Raw genomic sequence first — 20104 nt, 5'->3', positions numbered from 1 at the left:
ATCGGTATTCACGGTGGAGAAAGGCATGGATGTTAGGAAACTAAGGGAAATAAATAGTGATGTCTTGAGAAGTGTGCATATTACAGAGGAGGTGGTGCTGGAAGTCTTAAAGCGCATCAAGGTAGATAAATCCCCCAGACCTGATGAAATGTATCCCAGGATGTTGAGGGAGGCTAGGGAGGAAATTGCGGGTCCCCTAACAGAGATATTTGAATCATCGGCAGCCACAGGTGAGGTGCCTGAAGATTGGAGAGAGGCGAATGTTGTGCCCTTGTTTAAGAAGGGCAGCAGGGAAAAGCCTGGGAACTACAGACCGGTGGGCCTAACGTCTGTAGTAGGTAAGTTGCTAGAAGGTATTCTGAGAGACAGGATCTACAAGCATTTAGAGAGGCAAGGACTGATTCGGGGCAGTCAGCATGGCTTTGTGCGTGGAAAATCATGTCTCACAAATTTGATTGAGTTTTTTGAGGGGGTGACCAAGAAGGTAGATGAGGGCAGTGCAGTAGACGTTGTCTACATGGACTTTAGCAAAGCCTTTGACAAGGTACCACATGGTAGGTTGTTGCAGAAGGTTAAAGCTCACGGGATCCAGGGTGAGGTTGCCAATTGGATTCAAAATTGGCTGGACGACAGAAGACAGAGGGTGGTTGTAGAGGGTTGTTTTTCAAACTGGAGGCCTGTGACCAGTGGTGTGCCTCAGGGATCAGGGTCCACTGTTATTTGTGATTTATATTAATGATTTGGATGAGAATTTAGGAGGCATGGTTAGTAAGTTTGCAGATGACACCAAGATTGGTGGCACAGTGGATAGTGAAGAAGGTTATCTAGGATTGCAACGGGATCTTGATCAATTAGGCCAGTGGGCCGACGAATGGCAGATGGAGTTTAATTTAGATAAATGTGAGGTGATGCATTTTGGCAGATCAAATCAGGCCAGGACCTACTCAGTTAATGGTATGGCGTTGGGGAGAGTTATAGAACAAAGAGATCTAGGAGTACAGGTTCATAGCTCCTTGAAGGTGGAGTCGCAGGTGGACAGGGTGGTGAAGAAGGCATTCGGCATGCTTGGTTTCATTGGTCAGAACATTGAATACAGGAGTTGGGACGTCTTGTTGAAGTTGTACAAGACATTGGTACGGCCACACTTGGAATACTGTGTGCAGTTCTGGTCACCCTATTATAGAAAGGATATTATTAAACTAGAAAGAGTGCAGAAAAGATTTACTAGGATGTTACCGGGACTTGATGGTTCGAGTTATAAGGTGAGGCTGTATAGACTGGGACTTTTTTCCCTGGAGCGTAGGAGGCGGAGGGGTGATCTTATAGAGGTCTATAAAATAATGAGGGGCATAGATAAGGTAGATAGTCAACATCGTTTCCCAAAGGTAGGGGAGTCTAAAACTAGAGGGCATAGGTTTAAGGTGAGAGGGGAGAGATTCAGAAGGGCCCAGAGGGGCAATTTCTTCACTCAGAGGGTAGTGAGTGTCTGGAATGTGCTGCCAGAGGTAGTAGTAGAGGCGGGTACAATTGTGTCTTTTAAAAAGCATTTAGATAGTTACATGGGTAAGATGGGTATAGAGGGTTATGGGCCAAGTGCGGGCAACTGGGACTAGCTTAATGGTAAAAACTGGGCGGCATGGACTGGTTGGGCCGAAGGGCCTGTTTCCATGCTGTAAACTTCTATGATTCTAACGTTTCCCCGTTCTTTGTTCATGGTACAACCTCGTTGTTATGTCACACCCGACATCGCCCCTTGTATAGTTAAAGCCCATGTACATGCTGTAAATATTGCACACACAGACATTTAGCTACACTCAGTACACATCTCTATTTATAACCACGTAGGCACATAATCCTGTAAAAAAGGGGGGGATGTCATGATATTCAGGTGAACATTACAGCACATACATACACACATAATGATAGACAGATCAACGGACCAATCAACACACACAACACGACAGCCAATCACGGACAAGAGCATACACAATACAAAGCAGGAAACTCGACACTTCCTGTGCACTCGAGTAGGAGCGCGCTCAGGGCACAGACCTCATTGCCAGCCTCAGAGGTTCACCATGTGCTGAATACCAGAGTTTACTATGTTTATAGTTCAATGAAATAAAACTGCGTTGTACCATACGCAACCTTGGTTTGTCTGTGTGTCAGAGTACCCAACACTTCAATCACTTTCTTCATCACTGAGTCAAAATCCTGGAACTCAACTCCTTTCCTAAATCACTACGCAAAGTCATTACTACCTCTAACAATGGTTCGGAATTCTCCCCCCTCCCCCAGAAAAAATGAAAAATGTAAAACTTGGGTGCTGTCGGACGAGGAGCTAATGTAGGTCAGCGACCACAGGGCTGACAGGTGAAAGGAACTTGGTGCAAGTTAGAACCTGGGCAAGAGAGTTTCCAAATGAGTTCAAGTTTTTGTCAAGTGGAATATGGAAAGCTAGCCAACAGAGAATTATCATAGAATCATAGAATTTACGGTGCAGGAGGCGGCGATTCGGCCCATCGAGTCTGCACTGGCCCTCGCAAAGAGCACCCTACTCAAGCCCACGTGTTTACCCTATTCCTGTAACCCAGTAACCTCCACTTAACCTTTATGGACACTAAGGGCAATTTAGCATGGCCAATGCACATCTTTCGACTGTGGGAGGAAACCAGAGCACCTGGAGGAAACCCACGCAGACATGGGGAGAACGTGCAGACTCCGCACAGACAGTGACCCAGTCGGGAATCGAACCTGGGACCCTGGAGCTGTGAAACAACTGTGCTAACCACTGTGCTACCATGCTGGAATAGTCTAGAGGTAATAAAAGGTATGGATGAGAGTTTGAGCTGAAGCAGCAGCATAATCAGATGATCTTACAAAAGGTGGAAGACTTGATGATAGTATGGGTGTCAGCAGCTCCTTTTAAGGTCTAGTATGACTGTGAGGTTGTGAACACTCTGGTTAAGCCTCAGATTTTTGAGGGAAGAGGAATGGAACAACTCTGGTTAAGCCTCAGATTTTTGAGGGAAGAGGAATGGAACATGGAAAAAATTGCAGTGCAACACCCCACAGCATTTTTGCCAGTGGCAGTGTCTGCCAGGGAATCCACCACAGGAAGGTGGGCGTCGCGTTTGGTGGGACCGGATGATTCTACCGGTGGGACCGGATGATTCTACCGGTGGGAAGTGTCGGAACCCCCCTCCTCCCCCCCCCATTATTTTGGTCTTCCAAATATTTTCATTGAAAATACTGCTCACCCAAAACAGTGGAGGGATTGAGTGAGATGGCGGTACGGTAGGGCTGTGTATCACCTGCAAACATGAAAATTAGCCCAGTGATTTGAGATGATGAATGTAGATAAGAGATTGGAAAGGGTCATGCTTAGTTCATTGATTAATTTGAGTTATAATGCTAAAATGGAAGACATTGCAAGTGTTTCGCTGGCTACAATTAGTTAAAAATGGAACCATGGAGCCCCCAGAATTGAGAGGTGTTGGAGGATGGTTTAGTCAAATTGTGTCAAAGGCTGCAAACAGCTTAAGACAGTCAGAGAGGGATAGATTTGAATTTCCGCAGTTTTATTCCTGCCCCTCTGCACCAGAGGCATTTTTATGCATTCATGGGATGTGGGCAATTAGAAATGGACAATAAATGATGGTCTAGCATGTCACATTCACACAGGGTATCATTTGTGCCTGTGATAAAGAGTTACTTGAGTACGGGCCGAAGAAACAAGACAGCTCTGATTCCAGCAAAATACCGTAGATGCTGGAAAACTGAAATAAAAATAGAAAATGGAAAAATTCCGGTCTGCCAGTATCTGTGGGGAGTTAACGTTTCGAGAACTAATGGGTTATTTTTTAGGGGCTGAAGAGTCGTGAGGAGGCTGGTATGGAGCAGAAAACCCTGCCATCGAGCAGTTTATGATCTGTTTTGGTGTTTGGAAAACGACTGGTAAAGTGGACAAGAGGAAAAGTGGACAATGTGCAACGTGTCCTTAAGCAGCATAAACGCTGGGTTGGCAGAGGCCAACCCACACAGCAAATAACAGGCGCAGGGCCAGCCTTGCAGAGCCTCCTCCCTCAAGCCCGTACCTCTCATCACTGCAGTCTCCCCCCGAGACAGGCTGGGGTGGGCTGGCGGGCGAGGCCCCCGCCCCTGGCCGAATCTGGCGGGTAACGGTTCCAATTCCAGAGCGGGGCCACTCCCTCACTGCCGCCTCCCGCAGGAGTCCCCTCACTCCCTCTCCCCCACCCTCACCCCCCGTGGGACCCTCACACACACACCCTCCCCTTCACTCCCTCCCTCGTCCTCTCCTTCACTCACTCTTGGCTTTGCTGAGATGCAGCGAGTGGTCGGGGCCCGACAACCTGAAAGCTTCCCCGGGATAGACATGGCCTCCGGCGTAGTGGTGGCACCCCTGCTGCTCGTTTTTGCTGTTTGTCTCGCAGTCAACCGGGCCGAGTAACAGCAGAGAGCCGATCACCAACTGAAAGAGAAAAGCCCGCCCGGCCTCCATTACCCTGAGCAATGCGCGTGCGCACCGCCAGCTCCTCTCTGCCCTTCATCACCAGGCCAGCCACAAGGATTGGACAGAGATCGATAATTTCCAAATTATAATTGGGAGATCGATAATCTTCCAAATTTTAACTGGGAGATCGATAATCTTCCAAATTATAACTGGGAGATCAATAATCTTCCAAATTATAACTGGGAGATCGATATCTTCCAAATTATAACTGGGAGATCAATAATCTTCCAAATTATAACTGGGAGATCGATAATCTTCCAAATTATAACTGGGAGATCAATAATAACCCAAATTATAACTGGGAGATCTACTGGAAGATCAATAATCTTCCAAATTATAACTGGGTGATTGATAAAACTTCCAAATTAGAACTGGGAGATCGTTAATCTTCCAAATTATAACTGTGAGATCGATAATCTTCCAAATTATAACTGGGAGATCGATAATCTTCCAAATTATAACTGGGAGATCAATAATCTTCCAAATTATAACTGTGAGATCGATAATCTTCCAAATTATAACTGGGAGATCGATAATCTTCCAAATTATAACTGGGAGATCAATAATCTTCCAAATTATAACTGGGAGATCAATAATCTTCGAAATTATAACTGGGAGATCGATAATATTCCAAATTATAACTGGAAGATCGGTAATATTCCAAATTATAACTGGGAGATCGATAAATTTCGAAATTATAACTGGGAGATTGATAATCTTCCAAATTATAACTGGGAGATCAATAATTTTCCAATTTATAACTGGCAGAAAGATAATCTTCCAAATTATAACAGTGAGATTGATAAACTACCAAATTATAATTGTGAGATTGATAAACTTCCAAATTATAACTGGGTGATTGATAAAACTTCCAAATTATAACTGGGAGATCGATAATCTTCCAAATTATAACTGTGAGATCAATAATCTTCCAAATTATAACTGGGAGATAGGTAAACTTCCAAATTATAACTGGGATATCGATAATCTTCCAAATTATAACTGTGAGATCGATAATCTTCCAAATTATAACTGGAAGATCCGTAATATTCCAAATTATAAATGGGAGATCGATAATCTTCCAAATTATAACTGGAAGATCGGTAATATTCCAAATTATAACTGTGAGATCAATAATCTTCCAAATTCTAACTGGGAGATCGATAATCTTACAAACTACATCTGGAAGATCAATAATCTTCCAAATTATAACTGGAAGGTCGGTAATATTCCAAATTATAACTGAGAGATCAGTAATTTTCCAAATTATAACTGGGAGATCAATAATCACCCAAATTATAACTGGGAGATCTATAATTTTCCAAAGTATAACTGGGAGATCAATAATTTTCCAAATTATAACTGGAAGATCAATAATCTTCCAAATTATAACTGGGAGATCGGTAATATTCCAAATTATAACAGGGAGGTCAATAATCTTCCAAATTATAACTGGGAGATCAATAACCTTCCAAATTATAGCTGAGAGATCAATAATCTTCCAAATTATAACTGGGAGATCGGTAATCATCCAAATTATAACTGGGAGATCAATAATCTTCCAAATTATAACTGGGAGATCAATAACCTTCCAAATTATAGCTGAGAGATCAATAATCTTCCAAATTATAACTGGGAGATCGGTAATCTTCCAAATTATAACTGGCAGACCGATAATCTTCCAAATTATAATTGGGAGATCAATAATCTTCCAAATTATAACTGGGTGTTCGATAATCTTCCAAATTATAACTGGTAGATTGATAATCTTCCAAATTATAACTGGGACATCGATAATCTTCCATATTATAATTGGGAGATCGATAATCTTTCAAATTATAATTGGGAGATCAATAATCTTCCAAATTATAACTGGGTGTTCGATAATCTTCCAAATTATAACTGGTAGATTGATAATCTTCCAAATTATAACTGGGACATCGATAATCTTCCATATTATAATTGGGAGATCGATAATCTTTCAAATTATAATTGGGAGATCGATAATCTTCCAAATTATAACTGGGAAATCGATAATCTTCCAATTTATAACTGGGAGATCGATAATCTTCCAAATTATAACTGGGAGATCGGTCATATTCCAAATGATAACTGTGGATTAGTAATTTTCCAAATGATAACTGGGAGATCGATAATCTTCTAAATTATAACTGGTAGATCGATAATCTTCCAAATTATAACTAGGAGATCGATAATCTTCCAGATTTTAACTGGGAGATCGATATCTTCCAAATTATAACTGGGAGATCAATAATCTTCCAAATTATAAGTGGGAGATCGACATCTTCCAAATTATAACTGGGAGATCAATAATCTTCCAAATTATAACTGGGAGATCGATAATCTTGCAAATTATAACTGAGAGATCAATAATCTTCCAAATTATCACTGGGAGATCAATAATCTTCGAAATTACAACTGGGACATCGATAATATTCCAAATTATTACTGGAAGATCGGTAATATTCCAAATTATAACTGGGAGATCGATAAACCTCCAAATTATAACAGGGAGATTGATAATCTTCCAAATTATAACTGGGAGATCAATAATTTTCCAATTTATAACTGGGAGAACGATAATCTTCCAAATTATAACAGTGAGATTGATAAACTACCAAATTATAATTGGGAGATCGATAATCTTCCAAATTTTAACTGGGAGATCGATAATCTTCCAAATTATAACTGGGAGATCAATAATCTTCCAAATTATAACTGGGAGATCGATATCTTCCAAATTATAACTGGGAGATCAATAATCTTCCAAATTATAACTGGGAGATCGATAATCTTCCAAATTATAACTGGGAGATCGATAATCTTCCAAATTATAACTGGGAGATCAATAATAACCCAAATTATAACTGGGATATCTACTGGGAGATCAATAATCTTCCAAATTATAACTGGGTGATTGATAAAACTTCCAAATTATAACTGGGAGATCGTTAATCTTCCAAATTATAACTGTGAGATCGATAATCTTCCAAATTATAACTGGGAGATCGATAATCTTCCAAATTATAACTGGGAGATCAATAATCTTCCAAATTATAACTGGGAGATCAATAATCTTCGAAATTATAACTGGGAGATCGATAATATTCCAAATTATAACTGGAAGATCGGTAATATTCCAAATTATAACTGGGAGATCGATAAACTTCCAAATTATAACTGGGAGATTGATAATCTTCCAAATTATAACTGGGAGATCAATAATTTTCCAATTTATAACTGGGAGAACGATAATCTTCCAAATTATAACTGTGAGATCAATAACCTTCCAAATTATAACTGGGAGATCGGTAATATTCCAAATTATAACTGGGAGATCTACTGGAAGATCAATAATCTTCCAAATTATAACTGGGTGATTGATAAAACTTCCAAATTATAACTGGGAGATCGTTAATCTTCCAAATTATAACTGTGAGATCGATAATCTTCCAAATTATAACTGGGAGATCGATAATCTTCCAAATTATAACTGGGAGATCAGTAATTTTCCAAATTATAACTGGGAGATCAATAATCACCCAAATTATAACTGGGAGATCTATAATTTTCAAAGTATAACTGGGAGATCAATAATTTTCTAAATTATAACTGGAAGATCAATAATCTTCCAAATTATAACTGGGAGATCGGTAATATTCCAAATTATAACTGGGAGGTCAATAATCTTCCAAATTATAACTGGGAGGTCAATAATCTTCCAAATTATAGCTAAGAGATCAATAATCTTCCAAATTATAACTGGGAGATCGTTAATCATCCAAATTATAACTGGGAGATCAATAATCTTCCAAATTATAACTGGAAGATCTGTAATATTTCAAATTATAACTGGGAGATCGATAATATTCCAATTTATAACTGGGAGATCAATGATCTTCCAAATTATAACTGGGAGATCGATAATCTTCCAAATTATAACTGGAAGATCGGTAATATTCCAAATGATAACTGGGAGATCGATAATCTTCCAATTTATAACTGGTACATCAATAATCTTCCAAATTATAACTGGGACATCGATAATCTTCCAAATTATAATTGGGAGATCGATAATCTTTCAAATTATAATTGGGAGATCGATAATCTTCCAAATTATAACTGGAAGATCGGTAATATTCCAAATTATAACTGGGAGATCAATAATTTTCCAAATTATAAATGGGAGATCGATAATTTTCCAAATTATAACTGTGAGTTGGATAATCTTCCAAATTATAATTGGGAGATCAATAATCTTCCAAATTATAACTGGAAGATCGGTAATATTCCAAATGATAACTGTGTGATCAATAATCTTCCAATTTAAAACTGGGAGAACGATAATCTTCCAAATTATAACTGGGAGATCGATAATCTTCTAAATTATAACTGGGAGATCGATAATGTTCCAAATTATAACTGGGAGGTCGATAATCTTCCAAATTATAACTGGGAGATCGATAATCTTCCAAATTATAACTGGAAGATACGTAATATTCCAAATTATAAATGGGAGATCAGTAATCATCCAAATTATAACTGGGAGATCAATAATCTTCCAAATTATAACTGGAAGATCTGTAATCTTCCAAATTATAACTGGCAGACCGATAATCTTCCAAATTATAAATGGGAGATCAATAATCTTCCAAATTATAACTGGGAGATCGATAATCTTCCAAATTATAACTGGTAGATTGATAATCTTCTAAATTATAACTGGGACATCGATAATCTTCCAAATTATAATTGTGAGATCGATAATCTTTCAAATTATAATTGGGAGATCGATAATCTTCCAAATTATAACTGGAAGATCGGTAATATTCCAAATTATAACTGGGAGATCGATAATCTTCCAATTTATAACTGGGAGATCGAAAATCTTCCAAATTATAACTGGGAGATCGGTCATATTCCAAATGATAACTATGAGATTAGTAATTTTCCAAATGATAACTGGGAGATCAATAATCTTCCAAATTATAACTGGGAGATCGATATCTTCCAAATTATAACTGGGAGATCAATAATCTTCCAAATTATAACTGGGAGATCGATATCTTCCAAATTATAACTGGGAGATCGATAATCTTCCAAATTATAACTGAGAGATCGATAATCTTCCAAATTATAACTGGGAGATCAATAATCACCCAAATTATAACTGGGAGATCTATAATTTTCCAAATGATAACTGGGAGATCAATAATCTTCCAAATTGTAACTGGGTGATTGATAAAACTTCCAAATTAGAACTGGGAGATCGTTAATCTTCCACATTATAACTGTGAGATCGATAATTTTCCAAATTATAACTGGGAGATCGGTCACCTTCCAAATTATAACTGGGAGATCGATAATCTTCCAAATTATAACTGGGAGATCGGTAAACTTCCAAATTATAACTGGGATATCGATAATCTTCCAAATTATAACTGGGAGATCGATAATCTTCCAAATTATAACTGGAAGATCCGTAATAATCCAAATTATAAATGGGAGATCGATAATCTTCCAAATTATAACTGGAAGATCGGTAATATTCCAAATTATGACTGTGAGATCAATAATCTTCCAAATTCTAACTGGGAGATCAATAATCTTACAAACTACATCTGGAAGATCAATAATCTTCCAAATTATAACTGGAAGATCGGTAATATTCCAAATTATAACTGAGAGATCAGTAATTTTCCAAATTATAACTGGGAGATCAATAATCACCCAAATTATAACTGGGAGATCTATAATTTTCCAAAGTATAACTTGGAGATCAATAATTTTCAAAATTATAACTGGAAGATCAATAATCTTCCAAATTATAACTGGGAGATCGGTAATATTCCAAATTTTAACTGGGAGGTCAATAATCTTCCAAATTATAACTGGGAGGTCAATAATCTTCCAAATTATAGCTGAGAGATCAATAATCTTCCAAATTATAACTGGGAGATCGGTAATCATCCAAATTATAACTGGGAGATCAATAATCTTCCAAATTATAACTGGAAGATCTGTAATATTTCAAATTATAACTGGGAGATCGATAATATTCCAATTTATAACTGGGAGATCAATGATCTTCCAAATTATAACTGGGAGATCGATAATCTTCCAAATTATAACTGGAAGATTGGTAATATTCCAAATGATAACTGGGAGATCGATAATCTTCCAATTTATAACTGGTACATCAATAATCTTCCAAATTATAACTGGCAGACTGATAATCTTCCAAATTATAATTGGGAGATCAATAATCTTCCAAATTATAACTGGGAGATGGATAATCTTCCAAATTATAAATGGTAGCTTGATAATCTTCCAAATTATAACTGGGACATCGATAATCTTCCAAATTATAATTGGGAGATCGATAATCTTTCAAATTATAATTGGGAGATCGATAATCTTCCAAATTATAACTGGAAAATCGGTAATTTTCCAAATTATAACTGGGAGATCAATAATCACCCAAATTATAACTGGAAGATCTATAATTTTCCAAAGTATAACTGTGAGATCAATAATTTTTCAAATTATAACTGGAAGATCAATAATCTTCCAAATTATAACTGGGAGATCAATAATCTTCCAAATTATAACTGGGAGATCGGTAATCATCCAAATTATAACTGGGAGATCAATAATCTTCCAAATTATAACTGGAAGATCTGTAATATTTCAAATTATAACTGGGAGATCGATAATATTCCAACTTATAACTGGGAGATCAATGATCTTACAAATTATAACTGGGAGATCGATAATCTTCCAAATTATAACTGGAAGATCGGTAATATTCCAAATGATAACTGGGAGATCGATAATCTTCCAATTTATAACTGGTACATCAATAATCTTCCAAATTATAAATGGCAGACTGATAATCTTCCAAATTATAATTGGGAGATCAATAAACTTCCAAATTATAACTGGGATATCGATAATCTTCCAAATTATAACTGTGAGATCGATAATCTTCCAAATTATAACTTGAAGATCCGTAATATTCCAAATTATCAATGGGAGATCGGTAATCATCCAAATTATAACTGGGAGATCAATAATCTTCCAAATTATAATTGGGAGATCGATAATCTTTCAAATTATAATTGGGAGATCGATAATCTTCCAAATTATATCTGGAAGATCGGTAATATTCCAAATTATAACTGGGAGATCGATAATCTTCCAAATTATAACTGGTAGATTGTTACTCTTCCAAATTATAACTGGGAAATCGATAATCTTCCAAATTATAATTGAGAGATCGATAATCTTCCAAATAATAACTGGGAGATCGATAATCTTCCAAATTATAACTGGTAGATCGATAATCTTCCAAATTATAACAGTGAAATCGATAATCTTCCAATTTATAACTGGGAGATCGATAATCTTCCAAATTATAACTGGGAGATCGATAATCTTCCAAATTATAACTGGGAGATCAATAATCTTCCAAATTATAACTGGGAGATCAATAATCTTCGAAATTATAACTGGGAGATCGATAATATTCCAAATTATAACTGGAAGATCGGTAATATTCCAAATTATAACTGGGAGATCGATAAACTTCCAAATTATAACTGGGAGATTGATAATCTTCCAAATTATAACTGGGAGATCAATAATTTTCCAATTTATAACTGGGAGAACGATAATCTTCCAAATTATAACTGTGAGATCAATAACCTTCCAAATTATAACTGGGAGATCGGTAATATTCCAAATTATAACTGGGAGATCGATAAACTTCCAAATTATAACTGGGAGATTGATAATCTTCCAAATTATAACTGGGAGATCGATATCTTCCAAATTATAACTGGGAGATCAATAATCTTCCAAATTATAACTGGGAGATCGATAATCTTCCAAATTATAACTGGGAGATCAATAATAACCCAAATTATAACTGGGAGATCTACTGGAAGATGAATAATCTTCCAAATTATAACTGGGTGATTGATAAAACTTCCAAATTATAACTGGGAGATCGTTAATCTTCCAAATTATAACTGTGAGATCGATAATCTTCCAAATTATAACTGGGAGATCGATAATCTTCCAAATTATAACTGGGAGATCAGTAATTTTCCAAATTATAACTGGGAGATCAATAATCACCCAAATTATAACTGGGAGATCTATAATTTTCAAAGTATAACTGGGAGATCAATAATTTTCTAAATTATAACTGGAAGATCAATAATCTTCCAAATTATAACTGGGAGATCGGTAATATTCCAAATTATAACTGGGAGGTCAATAATCTTCCAAATTATAACTGGGAGGTCAATAATCTTCCAAATTATAGCTAAGAGATCAATAATCTTCCAAATTATAACTGGGAGATCGTTAATCATCCAAATTATAACTGGGAGATCAATAATCTTCCAAATTATAACTGGAAGATCTGTAATATTTCAAATTATAACTGGGAGATCGATAATATTCCAATTTATAACTGGGAGATCAATGATCTTCCAAATTATAACTGGGAGATCGATAATCTTCCAAATTATAACTGGAAGATCGGTAATATTCCAAATGATAACTGGGAGATCGATAATCTTCCAATTTATAACTGGTACATCAATAATCTTCCAAATTATAACTGGGACATCGATAATCTTCCAAATTATAATTGGGAGATCGATAATCTTTCAAATTATAATTGGGAGATCGATAATCTTCCAAATTATAACTGGAAGATCGGTAATATTCCAAATTATAACTGGGAGATCAATAATTTTCCAAATTATAAATGGGAGATCGATAATTTTCCAAATTATAACTGTGAGTTGGATAATCTTCCAAATTATAATTGGGAGATCAATAATCTTCCAAATTATAACTGGAAGATCGGTAATATTCCAAATGATAACTGTGTGATCAATAATCTTCCAATTTAAAACTGGGAGAACGATAATCTTCCAAATTATAACTGGGAGATCGATAATCTTCTAAATTATAACTGGGAGATCGATAATGTTCCAAATTATAACTGGGAGGTCGATAATCTTCCAAATTATAACTGGGAGATCGATAATCTTCCAAATTATAACTGGAAGATACGTAATATTCCAAATTATAAATGGGAGATCAGTAATCATCCAAATTATAACTGGGAGATCAATAATCTTCCAAATTATAACTGGAAGATCTGTAATCTTCCAAATTATAACTGGCAGACCGATAATCTTCCAAATTATAAATGGGAGATCAATAATCTTCCAAATTATAACTGGGAGATCGATAATCTTCCAAATTATAACTGGTAGATTGATAATCTTCTAAATTATAACTGGGACATCGATAATCTTCCAAATTATAATTGTGAGATCGATAATCTTTCAAATTATAATTGGGAGATCGATAATCTTCCAAATTATAACTGGAAGATCGGTAATATTCCAAATTATAACTGGGAGATCGATAATCTTCCAATTTATAACTGGGAGATCGAAAATCTTCCAAATTATAACTGGGAGATCGGTCATATTCCAAATGATAACTATGAGATTAGTAATTTTCCAAATGATAACTGGGAGATCAATAATCTTCCAAATTATAACTGGGAGATCGATATCTTCCAAATTATAACTGGGAGATCAATAATCTTCCAAATTATAACTGGGAGATCGATATCTTCCAAATTATAACTGGGAGATCGATAATCTTCCAAATTATAACTGAGAGATCGATAATCTTCCAAATTATAACTGGGAGATCAATAATCACCCAAATTATAACTGGGAGATCTATAATTTTCCAAATGATAACTGGGAGATCAATAATCTTCCAAATTGTAACTGGGTGATTGATAAAACTTCCAAATTAGAACTGGGAGATCGTTAATCTTCCACATTATAACTGTGAGATCGATAATTTTCCAAATTATAACTGGGAGATCGGTCACCTTCCAAATTATAACTGGGAGATCGATAATCTTCCAAATTATAACTGGGAGATCGGTAAACTTCCAAATTATAACTGGGATATCGATAATCTTCCAAATTATAACTGGGAGATCGATAATCTTCCAAATTATAACTGGAAGATCCGTAATAATCCAAATTATAAATGGGAGATCGATAATCTTCCAAATTATAACTGGAAGATCGGTAATATTCCAAATTATGACTGTGAGATCAATAATCTTCCAAATTCTAACTGGGAGATCAATAATCTTACAAACTACATCTGGAAGATCAATAATCTTCCAAATTATAACTGGAAGATCGGTAATATTCCAAATTATAACTGAGAGATCAGTAATTTTCCAAATTATAACTGGGAGATCAATAATCACCCAAATTATAACTGGGAGATCTATAATTTTCCAAAGTATAACTTGGAGATCAATAATTTTCAAAATTATAACTGGAAGATCAATAATCTTCCAAATTATAACTGGGAGATCGGTAATATTCCAAATTTTAACTGGGAGGTCAATAATCTTCCAAATTATAACTGGGAGGTCAATAATCTTCCAAATTATAGCTGAGAGATCAATAATCTTCCAAATTATAACTGGGAGATCGGTAATCATCCAAATTATAACTGGGAGATCAATAATCTTCCAAATTATAACTGGAAGATCTGTAATATTTCAAATTATAACTGGGAGATCGATAATATTCCAATTTATAACTGGGAGATCAATGATCTTCCAAATTATAACTGGGAGATCGATAATCTTCCAAATTATAACTGGAAGATTGGTAATATTCCAAATGATAACTGGGAGATCGATAATCTTCCAATTTATAACTGGTACATCAATAATCTTCCAAATTATAACTGGCAGACTGATAATCTTCCAAATTATAATTGGGAGATCAATAATCTTCCAAATTATAACTGGGAGATGGATAATCTTCCAAATTATAAATGGTAGCTTGATAATCTTCCAAATTATAACTGGGACATCGATAATCTTCCAAATTATAATTGGGAGATCGATAATCTTTCAAATTATAATTGGGAGATCGATAATCTTCCAAATTATAACTGGAAAATCGGTAATTTTCCAAATTATAACTGGGAGATCAATAATCACCCAAATTATAACTGGAAGATCTATAATTTTCCAAAGTATAACTGTGAGATCAATAATTTTTCAAATTATAACTGGAAGATCAATAATCTTCCAAATTATAACTGGGAGATCAATAATCTTCCAAATTATAACTGGGAGATCGGTAATCATCCAAATTATAACTGGGAGATCAATAATCTTCCAAATTATAACTGGAAGATCTGTAATATTTCAAATTATAACTGGGAGATCGATAATATTCCAACTTATAACTGGGAGATCAATGATCTTACAAATTATAACTGGGAGATCGATAATCTTCCAAATTATAACTGGAAGATCGGTAATATTCCAAATGATAACTGGGAGATCGATAATCTTCCAATTTATAACTGGTACATCAATAATCTTCCAAATTATAAATGGCAGACTGATAATCTTCCAAATTATAATTGGGAGATCAATAAACTTCCAAATTATAACTGGGATATCGATAATCTTCCAAATTATAACTGTGAGATCGATAATCTTCCAAATTATAACTTGAAGATCCGTAATATTCCAAATTATCAATGGGAGATCGGTAATCATCCAAATTATAACTGGGAGATCAATAATCTTCCAAATTATAATTGGGAGATCGATAATCTTTCAAATTATAATTGGGAGATCGATAATCTTCCAAATTATATCTGGAAGATCGGTAATATTCCAAATTATAACTGGGAGATCGATAATCTTCCAAATTATAACTGGTAGATTGTTACTCTTCCAAATTATAACTGGGAAATCGATAATCTTCCAAATTATAATTGAGAGATCGATAATCTTCCAAATAATAACTGGGAGATCGATAATCTTCCAAATTATAACTGGTAGATCGATAATCTTCCAAATTATAACAGTGAAATCGATAATCTTCCAATTTATAACTGGGAGATCGATAATCTTCCAAATTATAACTGGGAGATCGGTCATATTCCAAATGATAACTATGAGATTAGTAATTTTCCAAATGATAACTGGGAGATCGATAATCTTCCAAATTTTAACTGGGAGATCGATAATCTTCCAAATTATAACTGGGAGATCAATAATCTTCCAAATTATAACTGGGAGATCGATATCTTCCAAATTATAACTGGGAGATCAATAATCTTCCAAATTATAACTGGGAGATCGATATCTTCCAAATTATAACTGGGAGATCGATAATCTTCCAAATTATAACTGAGAGATCGATAATCTTCCAAATTATAACTGGGAGATCAATAATCACCCAAATTATAACTGGGAGATATATAATTTTCCAAATTATAACTGGAAGATCAATAATCTTCCAAATTATAACTGGGTGATTGATAAAACTTCCAAATTAGAACTGGGAGATCGTTAATCTTCCACATTATAACTGTGAGATCGATAATCTTCCAAATTACAACTGGGAGATCGGTAACCTTCCAAATTATAACTGGGAGATCGATAATCTTCCAAATTATAACTGGGAGATCGATAATCTTCCAAATTATAATTGTGAGATTGATAAACTTCCAAATTATAACTGGGTGATTGATAAAACTTCCAAATTATAACTCGAGATCGATAATCTTCCAAATTATAACTGTGAGATCGATAATCTTCCAAATTATAACTGGGAGATCGGTAAACTTCCAAATTATAACTGGGATATCGATAATCTTCCAAATTATAGCTGTGAGATCGATAATCTTCCAAATTATAACTGGAAGATCCGTAATATTCCAAATTATAAATGGGAGATCGATAATCTTCCAAATTATAACTGGAAGATCGGCAATATTCCAAATTATAACTGTGAGATCAATAATCTTCCAAATTCTAACTGGGAGATCGATAATCTTACAAACTACATCTGGAAGATCAATAATCTTCCAAATTATAACTGGAAGATCGGTAATATTCGAAATTATAACTGAGAGATCAGTAATTTTCCAAATTATAACTGGGAGATCAATAATCACCCAAATTATAACTGGGAGATCTATAATTTTCCAAAGTATAACTGGGAGATCAATAATTTTCTAAATTATAACTGGAAGATCAATAATCTTCCAAATAATAACTGGGAGATCGGTAATATTCCAAATTATAACTGGGAGGTCAATAATCTTCCAAATTATAACTGGGAGGTCAATAATCTTCCAAATTATAGCTGAGAGATCAATAATCTTCCAAATTATAACTGGGAGATCGGTAATCATCCAAATTATAACTGGGAGATCAATAATCTTCCAAATTATAACTGGCAGATCTGTAATATTTCAAATTATAACTGGGAGATCGATAATATTCCAATTTAAAACTTGGAGATCAATGATCTTCCAAATTATAACTGGGAGATCGATAATCTTCCAAATTATAACTGGAAGATTGGTAATATTCCAGATGATAACTGGGAGATCGATAATCTTCCAATTTATAACTGGTACATCAATAATCTTCCAAATTATAACTGGCAGACTGATAATCTTCCAAATTATAATTGGGAGATCAATAATCTTCCAAATTATAACTGGGAGATCGATAATCTTCCAAATTATAACTGGTAGATTGATAATCTTCCAAATTATAACTGGGACATCGATAATCTTCCAAATTATAATTGGGAGATCGATAATCTTTCAAATTATAATTGGGAGATCTATAATCTTCCAAATTATAACTGGAAGATCGGTAATATTCCAAATTATAACTGGGAGATCAATAATTTTCCAAATTATAAATGGGAGATCGATAATCTTTCAAATTATAACTGTGAGATGGATAATCTTCCAAATTATAATTGGGAGATCAATATCTTCCAAATTATAACTGGAAGATCGGTAATATTCCAAATGATAACTGTGAGATCAATAATTTTCCAATTTATAACTGGGAGATCGATAATCTTCCAAATTATAACTGGGAGATCGATAAACTTCTAAATTATAACTGGGAGATCGATAATCTTCCAAATTATAACTGCGAGGTCGATAATATTCTATATTTTAACTGGGAGATCGATAATCTTCTAAATTATAACTGGGAGATCAATAATCTTCTAAATTATAACTGGGAGATCAATAATCTTCTAAATTATAACTGTGAGATCGATAATCTTCCAAATTATAATTGTTAGTTCGCTAATCTTCCAAATTATAACTGGGAGATCGATAATCTTCTAAATTATAACTGGGGGATCGATAATCTTCCAAATTATAACTGGGAGATCGATAATCTTCCAAATTATAACTGGGAAATCGATAATCTTCCAAATTATAACTGGAAGATCGGTAATATTCCAAATTATAACTGGGAGATCGATAATCTTCCAAATTATAACTGGGAGATCGATAATCTTCCAAATTATAACTGGGAGATCGGTCATATTCCAAATGATAACTATGAGATTAGTAATTTTCCAAATGATAACTGGGAGATCGATAATCTTCCAAATTTTAACTGGGAGATCGATAATCTTCCAAATTATAACTGGGAGATCAATAATCTTCCAAATTATAACTGGGAGATCGATATCTTCCAAATTATAACTGGGAGATCAATAATCTTCCAAATTATAACTGGGAGATCGATATCTTCCAAATTATAACTGGGAGATCAATAATCACCCAAATTATAACTGGGAGATATATAATTTTCCAAATTATAACTGGAAGATCAATAATCTTCCAAATTATAACTGGGTGATTGATAAAACTTCCAAATTAGAACTGGGAGATCGTTAATCTTCCACATTATAACTGTGAGATCGATAATCTTCCAAATTACAACTGGGAGATCGGTAACCTTCCAAATTATAACTGGGAGATCGATAATCTTCCAAATTATAACTGGGAGATCGATAATCTTCCAAATTATAATTGTGAGATTGATAAACTTCCAAATTATAACTGGGTGATTGATAAAACTTCCAAATTATAACTCGAGATCGATAATCTTCCAAATTATAACTGTGAGATCGATAATCTTCCAAATTATAACTGGGAGATCGGTAAACTTCCAAATTATAACTGGGATATCGATAATCTTCCAAATTATAGCTGTGAGATCGATAATCTTCCAAATTATAACTGGAAGATCCGTAATATTCCAAATTATAACTGGTAGATCGATAATCTTCCAAATTATAACAGTGAAATCGATAATCTTCCAATTTATAACTGGGAGATCGATAATCTTCCAAATTATAACTGGGAGATCGGTCATATTCCAAATGATAACTATGAGATTAGTAATTTTCCAAATGATAACTGGGAGATCGATAATCTTCCAAATTTTAACTGGGAGATCGATAATCTTCCAAATTATAACTGGGAGATCAATAATCTTCCAAATTATAACTGGGAGATCGATATCTTCCAAATTATAACTGGGAGATCAATAATCTTCCAAATTATAACTGGGAGATCGATATCTTCCAAATTATAACTGGGAGATCGATAATCTTCCAA

General features: G+C 34.7%; 1 protein-coding gene across 2 annotated transcripts in view; it reads right to left on the bottom strand.

The window, feature by feature from the left end:
• prdx4 (peroxiredoxin 4) overlaps window positions 1-4549 on the bottom strand; it is a 45461-nt gene extending 40912 nt beyond the window's left edge. For both annotated transcript variants that reach the window (XM_072514388.1, XM_072514387.1), the window contains exon 1: window positions 4330-4549. In XM_072514388.1, coding sequence (XP_072370489.1) covers window positions 4330-4522 — 193 coding nt within the window. In that variant the 5' untranslated portion in view covers window positions 4523-4549. The remainder of the gene's footprint in view (window positions 1-4329) is intronic.
• Between the last annotated feature and the right edge of the window lie 15555 nt (window positions 4550-20104).

This window comes from Scyliorhinus torazame, chromosome 8 (genome assembly GCF_047496885.1).
Source record: "Scyliorhinus torazame isolate Kashiwa2021f chromosome 8, sScyTor2.1, whole genome shotgun sequence".
NCBI classification, from domain to species: Eukaryota; Metazoa; Chordata; class Chondrichthyes; order Carcharhiniformes; family Scyliorhinidae; genus Scyliorhinus; species Scyliorhinus torazame.
Note: the sequence above shows the minus strand (reverse complement) of the source record. Positions and strands in the feature narration are given on the sequence as shown.